The 14276-nt window shown below is 35.8% G+C and overlaps 1 protein-coding gene across 3 annotated transcripts in view; it reads right to left on the reverse strand.

Annotated features, from left to right (window-relative positions):
• The window catches only part of LEKR1 (leucine, glutamate and lysine rich 1), a 60696-nt gene that overhangs the window by 35980 nt on the left and 10440 nt on the right, over nt 1–14276 (reverse strand). For all 3 annotated transcript variants that reach the window (XM_081956341.1, XM_081956342.1, XM_081956343.1), the window contains exons 2-3: nt 13586–13680; nt 5054–5268 (exon numbers count right to left, since the gene is read on the reverse strand). In XM_081956341.1, the coding sequence (XP_081812467.1) occupies nt 5054–5268; nt 13586–13633 (263 nt within the window). In that variant the 5' untranslated portion in view covers nt 13634–13680. The remainder of the gene's footprint in view (nt 1–5053; nt 5269–13585; nt 13681–14276) is intronic.

A 14276-nucleotide genomic window follows, 5' to 3' on the forward strand; every position in this document is an offset into this window, starting at 1 on the left:
TAGATGACTAGAGCTTTTAGCAATGCCAGCCTCTATTATTTTTAAGGTATTATAATATTTCATTTAGTAATTGTTCTTAAAATGGAATTCATTGTGCATGATCAACTTATTTTACCAGGGGATATGCTAGAAAGTAAAATATTTTCATTCTTATCTTACACTGTAATAAATTGGTAAATATTTTCTGTTGTTCTTGTGGCAATATTCAAATAAAGCTATTTATTTTCATTTATTTCTTAGGAATTATAGCTGCTAAGGAAGAAAACTGAACTATCTGGACCTGTCATATATTGGCACCTTATGCTGAGTCGGAGCTTGAGATCTTTTAACTATAAATTCATTGGATCTGCAATTTGATAGCATTTTCTGGAAACATTGTTTTACACAATTCTACTGTTACTTGCATTTACAAGAATGAGAAAACACTAGTAAAACACAGACAAAAGAAGTAAAATAATTAAGTAGCAGACTGTTTTTAAGCAGACATGGAAAAAGTTCCTTCCCCTTAAAATAAGGAGACATGAAGTCCCCGAAATGATGCTCAAGAGAATCAACAAGCTGTCCCTGTCCTTTCCATCATTTAAAAGATGAAAAACAAAATTAGATGAACAACTTTAGTCCTATATCCAGTCTTTAAAAATTAAAATGATTGTTGCCTGCAGATCAGTAAAGACCATAATGGGGGTGGTAGAGAATGGCAGGTAGATCTTTACCAATTCCCCCCCTAATAAATAGATCTGATACGTCCTGGGGAATGCTGGGGGTTCTCAGCCTGCTGTGTCCCACCCAATTGGGTTCCAACAGATATAGAAATCTTTGCAAAGCTTTATTCTGTACTGAATAATTGATGCTTGGGAATAGATTCCAAACCAAGCAAGTAGTCCATTTCAAGGTTAGTTCCTTTTATACAGACCTTACAAAGACATCTTCTTAAAGGAATACATTATCATTAGGTCTTGGAACTCTTACTGCTCCTCCATAGGAAGGAGGAATTCCTATAGGAATTAATAGGAATCTGCAATTAGCTTGTTTTCTGTTTATCTGTATCCCATGGAAATTGTCCTATTGGTCTGACATTTTATGTCCTATTGGTTAGCAATTTCCTTGCAATTTTATTTCCATGGATATTTATTGTCTATCAGCTTTTTATAACTCTAATCTACCATTTGTGTTATTTTTCTGAGATTATTGTCTTCCCCTCCCTTTCTCGCTTATAAACTAGTTGCATCAAGGCTGGGAAAACCTCCTATCTTAAATGTACCTCCTGTCTTAAATATTATCCTGTCATTATGATCAGAAAAGTCATAACGGTAGCCATTTTCTGAATGCATAAATCATTCTCATAGCAGCCATTTTATAAAACTGACCACAACATGCTCACAATATGTCAACTACATCCACTGGCCTCTGTCCTAGATAAATTTGTGATCATATGCATGACTTCTTACCATGAGAGCCAAGCACTTTTCCAGAAACAGATACATCATGAGCACAGGTTGGTGGGAAAAGCAATCAGAGTATTATACTATATTCATTTCCTGATTTCATAAGCATCCCAGCCGAACCGGGACCCTGGACAAGCAGACTAGATTGTCTTTATTATTTAAGCAAGACTCTTTTGTTCCTAAATCACAAAATGCCTAGAGAGAAAAATGTGTAGAAAACCTACATATATGCAGAGGATTACAATGTTTTAATGAATCAGCATTAATTACAATGAATTATCCTTTAAATTTCCAACACAGCTAGTTTCTTTCGCTTGCAATTTTTTCGTCAAAATCTGAACTACAATCTTGGCTGCGCTGATAATATTTAACACGTGAAATCATGAAAACATCCTAAGCTCCACAGCTAATTAATTGCAGAAACTAAAAGGAAAAAAGAAAGAACATGGTGATCTTTTCTGCACTTGTACATTTCGTGTAAACTGTGAAGCTGAATGTCTTTTTATCACAGCCAGAATAGAGTTATATGCTTAACAGAGGAAAAATCAAAGAGGGTGCGTGTGTGTGAAGGGAGACAAGAATAATGAATTGGAACATCAGAAAAGCCAATATGCATTCTAAACTCCTGTCCCCACTTCAACACTTTTAAAACATCACTTTGTAGCCTAGGCCCTATAACCGTGATGGCGAACCTATGACACGCATGCCAGAAGTGGCAAGCAGAGCCATCTCTCTGGGCATGCCAGCCGTTACCCGTTGCTCTTCTGGATTTGGTCTTTGTGCGTGTGAGAGCACCGGAAAAAGGAAGAGCAGTTTCCAGAGCTTCTGGTTTTCAGTGGGCACATGCATGCCAACCAGCTGGTCTTAGCATGTGCATGTGTGCCAGAAACCAGACCAGAACGCATGCGCACACCGGAAACTGGAAGCTAATCTTCCTGCCGTTTGTGCGCCTGAGAACTGCTCTTCCTGTTTCCAGTATTCCCACTTGTGTGCGCCAGGGAACTGCTCTTCCAGTTCCTAGCGCTTCCCCCCTCCCACGTGCACGAACGTTTCGGCACATGATGCCAAAAAGGTTCGCCAACACTGCCCTATAAGATTGTTTCAAGTTGATCCAGCCCACAACTAAATCAATCTTAAAATGTCTTTATATGTATTAGTTTTAAAGTAATTATTTCAACCAAAAGCTGAACCTATCGCATTACAGCTTCAAGATATGCAAACTCTATTATGTCTTGCCATCTAATCCTACTAATCCAACTATTGTGAGTTTAATCAGAGGTTTCTTTTAATAATGCTTGGAAGTACAAATAAACCCTCCATTGCTAGCCAGCTTCAACTACAGTTATTTTATTTCTTACTATCTGCCTTTTCTTTCCCAAATTCTTTTTATACCCATCACCATTTCACCAAAATATTTTTGACACCAACTTCTCTCCATGTTTCAGGTGTTATTTGCATCAAAGACCATTGAGCTGTTCCTTGGAGAATTGGAAAAAAGTCCATAGCTCATTTGTCAGGAAGCACTTGGAATTGAAATATTGAGTATTCAACAAAATTGATCAATAACCTATCTTATGTATACAAAATGTATTCTTTTTAATTATTCCATTTTACATATTGATGTCCTACAGTTTCTATTTAGCATGCACACAAGTCAATGATATGCAAATTTATGCTATTTCTCTCTTACATCTTCAAAGATTTTTGATGGTATTATTTCTGTAGATTATGATATCAAAGCAACTAAAAGTTTAAAACTCAGATAGCTACCTAACATACTCCAGGAAAAAAAAGAATTAGAAATAGTTTTTACTGCCAATCAAGGTTAGAAAGGCAATCTGAGGAATTATTCATAATATAATCTTACTTTACAAACATGTTTAAGGACTGCTAAAAGAATAAAGTGCTCTGCGTATTGTGAACTTTGCTTATGGAGTAGCACATCTTCTCTATCATCAAAAGTTTGTTTTAAAATCTGATTTGTAACCGAGTTACATCCATATCTTATTATGATAAACAAAATGGCTGTTCATGCACTATATTAAGCCATGAGTTACAAATAAACTATGGTGGCTTCATTATATATGATGCAAATCAGAGGTGGATTCCTCCCCGTCCTGTCCGGTATGCCAGAAGAGATAGTGAAAATCTGGCGTACCGGACTGGACCGGTAGTAACGGTGGCTTGGCCATGCCCCCGAACCTTGGTCAGAAGCTTTTTTTTAAGCCCTTTTTCCCTGCCGGTTCAGGCAAGGGAAAAGAGGTTTTAAAAACTAAAAGAGAGAAAGGGGGGAAAGAGAGAGAGGAAGGAAGGGAAGGGAGAAAGAAAAAGAAAGAAAAAGAAAGAAGGAATCTCACTTTTTAACCGGGATTCAGCAAAGTAGAAATTGTTGCTTTAAATCAGAATTGACCATGCCTGGCTGTGGAATTCTGAGAGTTGAAGTACACAAATCTTAATGCTGCAAACTTTAAATTGAAACCTGCTTTAAATTGAAAAGCCCAATTTAAATTGAAAAGCTCAAAAGGAAGTTTGCAAAGTGACATTCAGCAGTTTGTTTATGGGTCAACTAAACAACAAACTGTATAAAAGGTAGGATTCTTATATGGTTCTATGTTTTTGAAGTTTTGGGGTTTGTGCAATATGGGCTTTGTGTTTCTAAAAGGGTTTGGATCATACCGTGCTTGTGAATGGAACTAAACTTTCTATAAGCTCATTATCTCATTATCTATCTGGCAGGCATGTGGAATGAGCCTTTCTGGGAGTAATATTTTATTGGGCGGGGGGGTTGGTTGCTTCCCACAGAGGGGAGAAAGAAAGAAAGAAAGAAAGAAAGAAAGAAAGAAAGAAAGAAAGAAGGAAGGAAGGAAGGAAGGAAGGAAGGAAGGAAGGAAGAAAGAAAGAAAGAAAGAAAGAAAGAAAGAAAGAAAGAAAGAAAGAAAGAGAAAATCAGCACAGCAATTTAGGACTAGAAGTCTACTCAAAGGTCATCTAGTCCAAACCCCTGCTGCAGCAGGAAACCTTACAATGTCTGGATTATTTTGGTACCTCTAACAGAGAGGAAAATTGCCAGAAAGGAGAAAGAGTTTACTAGGACAAGGCTGCCATGCAGGGGAAGGCAAAGATAGTCCTTGACTTATGACAATTGAGCCCAAAATTTTGGTTGCTAAGCAAGAGCGTTGTTAAGTGAGCTTCACCGGATTTTACCCAATCCATGACATCTCCTGGTGAGTGACATCAAGTTGGCCACGCCTACCCAGTCACATGACTGCAAAGCCACGCTCACAGAATAGGTAATAATTTTTTTTTGAAACCCACCCTTGATGCAAATTATAAAGCATGTTTTATAAATTATAATTGCCTGGTTCATGCATCATATTAAGCTATCATTTCAGTACTAAAAATAACACCACTTATATTACACTTGTTTTGTTGAGTAGTGAATAGTGGCTTCTAAATTGTACCTAAAACTATGACTGATTAACATGATTTCATCTGAAATTATATCTGATGTGAGCTAAATCTGGCAAAACAGCTAAAGTATACTTGCCTCCAAATTATATTAACAGACATACTAATTTGAAATGCAAGAATGGCTAATAAGTTCCAACCTTTCTGTTTTTGATTCATTAGCTGCTGTGCATTGTTCAAAATCTTGACTTAGACATTGTAGTTTTTCTTGCAGTATTTTCTCCCGTTCCACACTGCCCTCAAAAAACTTCATCTTCTTTTCCATTGCTTTTACTTTCTCATCCAGTAGCTTAAATTCATGAAGGATCAAGTAACTGACTCCACAATATTTACACATCGTTTCATCTTGGGACATCTAAAAAAAATAAGCAACATGTACAGTGAAAAAAACCTGATCCTTTAAAAAAATTTAATAAAAGCAACCTTTTATATGGCGTCAGAATAATGTCCCCATAGCACATTATTCCAGTGGTGGACAACCAATGTTCCAGCACGGAGTCTGAAGTTAGAACTCTATAATTCCTTATCATTACCAATGCTGGATGGAATTTCTAACATGTATAGTTGAATGTACCTGAAAGTACAAAATAACCTACCCTTGAATTATTCATACAAACATTTTTACCATTCTCCTTGGAAATTTAGACAAAATTAACATTCTCCAAATGGGCCAAATGGATATAAGGTCCTTAGGGGGCAAAATGAAAATCACAGATATTTACCTCGACATAGTGAAATATTTATGATTTTCAAAAAAGTAGCTAGGTTAATACCTGTATAGAAATAGTTACCTGTTCTTAATAACAGCAAAGAATATTTATGCAGAAATGTTTTTTATAAAATTAAATAGGTTTATAGATCTTTTCTATTATTTTTATTACAAACTGTGATAATCTACAATTTAGTGGCGGTATTAACAAGAATGCTGATGAAAAACAGGGAAAGATGGCAAAAAAATAGAACTACAGAGACACTCCTAGAGTAAGGGGACAGAAACCAATCTATAATCCTGGCTAGAAGTAATCAGAAATTATAGAAATTTTTCCATAAATTTTTCATTAAAGAATGAAATAGTTTGATTTGACGACTCAGAATTATTTATTAAACATTCTATAGCATGACTCCTCTCAGTAACTGTAACTAAAAACTTAAAAATAATTTCTAATTTAAAAAACTGCTATAACCACCAGTTTGAAAATGTGTTATCCTTAAAATAAACAGATTATACTATTTGGAGAAAACATCACATGATGAAAAGCCACACAGAGTCATGATTCACACAGAAACTATGAAATTTGGTCAATGTGAGATTATTAATCTTCTTAAAACAAGATATACTTGAGGAAACAAATACATGTTTGAGTGAACGTGAATTGCATTGCAGAAAAAGAGGCAGACTTCATTCACAAACTCTGTCAATTTCATACACAGTGCCCATTTTGTTCATTTCCTCCCATAAATCAAAATGCTTTGATTATTCCTACTTGGGAGCGTGTACAATAAAAATATGTTGAAATATTAATGAAGCACACAGGACTAATGGTAAGAATATCTGTATCATAGTTCTTATGAACCAGGGACAGAAACCAAGCAGAAAAACAGGCATAATTTGTTATAATTGCCAAAAAGTTTCTCTTGGGTTGTCATTTTCTTGCAACTTACTCTAAACAAACACACAAATGCAGAGCGCCAGAAGCAGCTCAGGGAAGTCATAAGAAGAATTACAGTGAATGAAAATCAAATTCCAAAAAACAAAACAAAACCCAATTACAACGAAAAACTATTACCCCATACAACACAAAAAAATTAAATCAACATTTTCCAAACTTTTAACAACGTTTTTGCAAACTATAGAATGCTGAAAATGGTCTAAAGATGAGTGTTACAACCGCCTTGCAAAATGCTAAAGTTAAGCAGGGTATAGCTATGACCATTAGAAAATCCCATGTATGGCAACTTGAATTACACAATGGAATGAAGGTGACACAGAAACCTATAAAATAACCTACATGAAAAAGGTAAATTTAAATACTGTATTCTTAAAAGAAACTCAACCGTGCTATTAGATTAAATCTTCATTGTTAGTGAGATTCTTCTGGAAGTTTATAAACATAACATAACTGTGGTCCTCTTCTTATATTTTTCCACATGGACAGGTAGATATAAATAGTGGCTTGGTTATGATATGCCAATTTGAGGGTGAAGACTTTCTTGAATCCTACCTCTCAATATGACAAAGACCCCTGATGAGAGATGGAGCATGCTCCCATTGGACATAGAAGGACTTGGGGCCCGCGTGTATGTTTTTCACTTTAAGAAGTGAATAAAGTTGGTAATGACAACTGCTTTTTAGTCCCGCATCTGGCAAAGGTAGGTAACTTACCTCTGAACAGGTAGATTCTTCTGAGGTAAAGTGGGTATAATAAGTGGGATATAATAAAATCATCGTAGTGAGCTTTTGCTGCCAAATATGAATTAAAGTTTAATACAAATTGCAATCAGTTAAATGAAGGGCACTATGAAATATATAGTATAGAGGTGATAGAAAAAGCTACCTCAAATTGACAAAAAAGCCCAGTTATTAGATGTTAGGCATGACACATAGGATAGCAACAGAAAAAAGCAAGATTCTTCTACAAAACAATCCAACTTGAGTTATTCTTGACTTTATGTATTATTTGCATAGCTGTCTTTTTTCTAACATGAAGAGCAGCATAGCAATGCAAGTATTTTAAATAAATGTATTTGTCTCTTTTGCTCTGAATTTTATCTTCCCAACAACTCTCGCCTCCTAAAGGAAGGATATATAGACTAAAACACAATATTGAATCCTGTCACACAATCAGCTTAATGGCTATTTCAAGTACCTGCAGCTAAATTTCCCCACTCCTGGTTCAATACTGTAATCTATGCTGGCAGTTCTATGCCATATTCTTTTAAAATAACCAGTAGGCATCACAAGATAATCTAATCTACCTAAATAAGTCACTGCACAACATTTTAAGACACTGGTGATTTACTAAAATGAAATAATGGTACTTGCTTTCCTTCAAAACATATTAGAAGTGCTTCTCATCAACCTATCAGTATTAGTATAGTCTTTATTGTCATTGTACAAAATAAATACAACGAAATTGGTTGACGACGCTCGGTGAGGCACCAGGAACTTCTACTGCTGCCGTCATTTTGTGGATATACATCAAAATGTATATAAAAGAAAATATAGTAGATATCATGTTAAATTTTCTTGCACAAATAAACATGTTTATTGTACCATCCCTGCGACCAATTCGCTCGCACAGAGAGGGGCTCCTCCAGGTGCCGTCCGCTAGACAATGTCGTGGGGCGGCGCCTAGGAGTAGAGCCTTCTCTGTGGCGGGCCCAGCCCTGTGGAATGACCTCCCCCCGGATATTAGGAATACCTCTGACCTCCGCTCCTTCCGTATTAAGCTTAAGACCCACCTATTCCAAGCAGCTGGCCTGGCTCAACTTTGATCTAACCATATCGCTCCTGACGGGTTTTTAACCGGGTATTTTAATTATATTTAATTTCTAGGGGTTTTATATTTTGTATTTTAATTGTTTTTATCAATCGACCTCCTCCTTGTGTATGTCTCAGTGTATGTTTTTGCTTTATGTTTGTTTTGTTTACATATTTATTTCGTATGTTTTGTTGTACGCCGCCCCGAGTCCTTCGGGAGAGGGTGCGGCTAAGAAATAAATATATTATTATTATTATTACTACAATTGTGTTAATGTTATATTATACTGAAGACTTTAAACTATGAGAAGAGTGGGACAAAATAACAAAAAAATGGGAATGGGCATGATGGATATTAAATAACAACCCTTCTTGAGAAAAGGAGAAGAAAGATATTCAAATACTACGAAAAGATTAAAGGGGGGAAAATCAAGTTGGTTTGAAAAAGACAAGCAATAAACACTAATCATATTTATTTATGAGACAAGCCATAATCTAACTAATTGGAACGTCTCACATGATATTCTAATTATTTTGTAATAAAAGTGTGTACCTGTGATATTGGATACAGGTTTGCTACGCTTGCCTTTATTTTTCCTAACTCTTCTTTGCCTCATGAAGCCTGATCATAGTTACAGTGGCTCTGAAGGAAATGAAAAATTAATTCTATTTTTCCTGGCAGTAACAACCTGTGCCCAGAAATATGAAACCATCATTCAGAATAAATACCATAAGGTTCCAAAGTACTAAAATTACTTATTGAAAGAGGACAAACTGAACTGTAACATGAAGGAAAAGGAGAGACTGTTATCCTAAAAAGAACACGGTGATTTCTTGCGGCACCACCATCTTTGTATTTCAAAATAAACAATTTCAGACATTCCAATGTATGTATCCACTTTCAGCAAGACACCGGACTGGATAGGGAGAAGGTTGGGATAGAGAGCAATTCTATTTGAAACCTATATCAATAATCTGAAAATACTAAATTCAACCCTGAGTAAGATACATTTTGTGTTACCAACCAGAGTAACTTTCAGCTAAGGAATAGAACCATGTGCTCGTCAGTATTTCTTTCAAGAACTTATTTTGCCTTCTCTGGATGCTCACAAACTCACATAAAGCGAATGATATAGAATAATTGGAATACATTATTATCAAGATAATATTTTTCCATATACCGTATTTATTCGAGTATAACGCGCAAAATTTTGTACCAAAAAAAGGAATCAAAGTGTGGGTGCGCGTTATAAACCAGGGCTGGGGTGGGGTGGCAGTGGCGGAAATTGTACATTTCCGGACTGCAGCCTCGATCCCGGCCTCAGGCGCCGCCGCGCCGTGCTCAATAGTCGCAACTCAGCTGCCTGCCGCCTTTCCCCTCCTTTGTCTCCCAGCTATTGCCGCCGCTGCTGCCGCTGGCAATAGCTGGGAGCGGCGGCAATAGCTGGGAGACAAAGGAGGGGAAAGGCGGCAGGCAGCTGAGTTGCGACTATTGCCGCCGCCGCTGCCGCAGTTCACAGGACCCGCCTCTCACCCTCTTCCTCCAGTCGGCAGGAGGAAGAGGGTGAGAGGCGGGTCCTGTGAACGGGTCCTATTTCCCTTAAATGTGAACCAATTGGGGCAAATTTTCCAAATTTCTATTCTATACATGTATTCAATCAAAAATGGTGTGAAACAAAATTTTATACCGATTTTTAATCAAAAATTAGGGGGTGCGCGTTATACACGTGTGCGCGTTATACTCGAATAAATACGGTATATTATATCATACTGAAGCAAAAGGGTATCACTGTGCTATATTGAACATAGCATAATTTGAAATGCTAGCAAATGCTTTTAAAAAATAGAACACTTTGCCATAGCATTTAACTCTAGCTTCTTATGATTTCTGAATAAAACTCAGTAACCAGCATAGACAGATCCTTAGCTACATCACTCACTAAACAGCAGCAGTCCAGTTTTGTCAGTGAACTGTCCATAGAACAGTGCAGGAATCATGGTTACTTGACAAGTATCAGTATGATGCAAATGCCTGTCTCATTGCCACATTATACTGGATGGAAATATAGACAGATCTGTAGAATCAAGGACAATGTGATTATTTTGATGACCTTCCACCTTGATTTTTTTAAAATAATGCTTCCTTTTCCAAGCATTAAAATGTATCCCAATTAATTTCTTTTCTATCATCAATACATATCAATAAGTTTAAATTATTTGTCCATTTTCCTGCCTCTCCAACCAAAATAGGCTTACATGGGATGGTAACTGTTATTCAAGTTAAATAAAAAGGCAATTGTGGAAATATTACTGACCTAAGGAAACATGGAACAGGAACCAGGCAGTGATTTCTTTAATTGCTGCACATCTGACAACTGATAAGTCAGAATTATGTGGTTGCTATACAAGAGGGATGTCATTTCGGTACCATAGTAAATTACCATGAATGATACATTTTAACAGATCAATCCTTTAGAATAGTAATATCTTAAATATAATTTAAAACCACTAGTATGTACTTTTACAAACTATTGTACTTATACTTTTACTCTATAAACTCTATTTTCAGAAGTCTATGTTGGCTTCCTCTGTACTTTAGATAAATGTTTATTCAGAATGGATTATATTATAAAAAAGAGAACCGCTGTGATCCAGTGTTTAAATTGCTAGGAGCACAGAGATCCAGATCCTAATCTTCTCTTATAAACAGAAACTATCTAGGTGACTTTGTGTCAATCACTCTCCCAAATCACCAGTAGTAATAAGAAAGAAAGAAGTGCATTGATAAGAGCATCCAAGTATAACAACAAAAATAATTAAATAATGCAGCAACAGAGAAAGAAGACTGTGTCCTTTGCTCTTAAGAGTATCAGATGTACAGAAGTTTAATAAATAAAGAAAAAATAAAATTAATGGAAAGTCAAATGGGGGAGTCATGAGAAACCAAAGAAATATATCTACCTACATGAAACAACGGTGCAATAAAGAACAATACTGAAAACATCACATCGTTCAATAACAATCCTTTATGTAGATTATATTGTGTATGGAGGAAGAAGATTATCAAACCTTTGTTACAATCTAAAATCTATAAACATATCGTTGTAAACCAGGGCTAACTTTAGAGATCTTGTGGCACTTAGCCTTGTGGCTGCTGTTGATTCTATCACACTGTCACTAATGACTAACTATTTCAAGCTGAAGCAGGTTTACTTAGAAATAAAATTGCACTCCCTGAGTTTAGGATTTCATATAAAAGCACTATTGGGTCAATTAACCATTGTGAGCCTTTTTTTTTCAAAGACGTGCAGAAATTGAATGGGGAATCAAATTAAATATTATAAAGTCAAAAACAGTCAAGGTTGCTCTTCTTAAAATATACAGCTTGCATATTTTGGCTGTCATTTTTGCCATTACTTATTCTCTAAGAATGTTATTTTCCTTTCTTTTCTTTTTCTTTTTTGTTATTCTCTACACTCAGCCACCTTATCTATTTGGACAACAATACTATATTTAAACTAAGTCCCACTGAAATGAAAGATAAATCTGAGTTCAAAGGAATGTTATTCACTAGTTAAGAATGCATGTGATTTGAGATTTAATTGTCTGCTCTCAGTTATCTAATAGGTTATTGTGAAAGACTTTTCAAAAACTTAGTAATGGACTCATGCCAAATAGTGTGTCATGTACTGTATATAGATAAATCTGATGGAACATCTGACAAACCCTGGGAAAGCAGAGGAAGAAACATGATTGTGGCATCTCAGCTCAACAGAAGGGGAAAGCAAGAGACTGAGACTTAATTATGCCAGATATAAGTTCAGTTTATATCTAGGCTTTCAAGATTTTGCTACATCCCACTCTCCCCAGTGCAATAACAATCTGTCCAAATATACAAATGGTTCTTGTTTTTCAGTTTCCCATCTGATTACATGATAACATTTAATCTCATCATATGTATAGCACTTTCAGGATTCATTCAGTAAATATGTATGTTGTATTATTAATGTGCCTGGGTAACAAACACTTTTCTGAGTAATACTTGATCAGGTTGAAGAAATCTCATACACGACATGGTAGTAAAAGTGTAGTTGAGATTTTCATTTGGGAAACGTCTAAAAGCACATACCTCATTACAATTAATGGTGTGGAAATGAGTTTACTACAGATTGTACATGGCAAACAAGGAGGAATTGGAAGCAATGGAACCAGACCCAATTCTGTCAAACCCAATTGCCTATCCTTTTTCAGGACCTAATGCTGTTGGAAAATCACAGCCATGAATGTGGTGCAACTTTTCATCAGTATAAATAGTCTAAATAGAACTTCCAAAGCTGACACTTCTTCCCTAAACTAGCAGTGGTGGGAGATACTAAGCATCCAAAAGATTAGAATTTCTCTGTTTATATCTGTATAACATGTGAACATAATGTACTCTGACATCAATTGTATTAATTAACAGTAGTTTTAATGCAATTGTTTAATATAATTAAAGTCATGGCATATTATGTTCATTGACTCAGCTTTCCATCCTTCTGAGGTCGGTAAAATGAGGACTCAGATTGCTGGGGGCAATATGCTAACTCTATAAACTGCTTAGAGAGGGTTGTAAAGCACTGTGAAGTGTCTTAAGTGTTATTGCTAAGTGCTGTATGCTTTCATAAAAGAGGCTTATAGACATGTAAGTTATATATACAATTATAGGCCACTTATTTTACACAAAATCTGTTGCAGTCTGTGTTGCATTCTGCAATCTGAAAACGTGGAATGTTCTCTGAAAAAAACCTTCTCACGCAATAAAAAAATATATCATTCCTGTAATTTTATGGACATGACACCTATTCTACCCTTCTGTATAGCCAACCTCCCTGTGTTATCAAGCCCTTTAATTTCACATTTTTCTTAGCAGAAGTTATATCTATCCGTTTCAGAATTCCTCCCCTCCCAAGATTTTTCATTTTTGTATGCACGTGTTTATACGCGTGTAAACCTTTTATGTAGGAAAATTCATTTTTCTAAAAAAAACCAACTTTTTCAAGAATAGCAGAACGCGCATGAGGAAACAACACACTAATATTAAAGTAAAGCAGAAAGAGGAAAAACAGTAAATAAGAATGTATGTAAAATTGTGGCTTGATAATAGCTGCAAACCCTTTAGAAAACCCCATCACTTTTTCTTTCAAAATCATACCTTTCTTATTTCTTCTGGCAAAGGATACGCAGGAATATGACGATCCATTTCTTTCTATTTTTTTTTAAAGAATTATCAGAAGACAGTCACAAAGCCTATTAACAAATAAACACACAAAATAAAAATGAATTAGGGGATTCAAGAATACTAAAGTTTTTTGTCCATGTGATAAACCAGAAAAAAATATCTTCTCATTATCTGCAGGGTTAAATGCCACATTTGTTTCCTTCCTGCATTACACATGCTACAAACATAGGCTGACTGTACAACTGTAAAAGAAAATAAAGGTAGTAGAGGCATAATGGTCTATCTCCAGATTATCAGAGAAGGTAGGGACTTCTTAAATTGAACACAGAAAGTACTTCCTGAGGGAGAAGGGTATCAAGAACTATCCTAAAGATGCCAGAAAGCCAGGCAGACAAAGCATACTTTTTTTACAAGTTAGGGATCCAATGTTCCCTCATGGCTCTTAGATTAATAGGTTTATTTCTGGACCTTACATTCATTTATGTTAATATCTTTATTCACCTGGATTGCCATTCCATCATGTTAATGGTTCTGCTTGGGTAAATTAGGACACAGGTCCTACTCAAGGAACATACCAAATAAACTGGAAATTGTGAAGCTCTTCTCTTTCTTGCTTCATATATTACTATCCTAAGATTTTCTGCAAGTAACATGCCCATCATTT

The sequence above is a fragment of the Natrix helvetica genome (genome assembly GCF_964273705.1).
Source record: "Natrix helvetica genome assembly, chromosome: 5".
NCBI lineage: Eukaryota > Metazoa > Chordata > Lepidosauria > Squamata > Natricidae > Natrix > Natrix helvetica.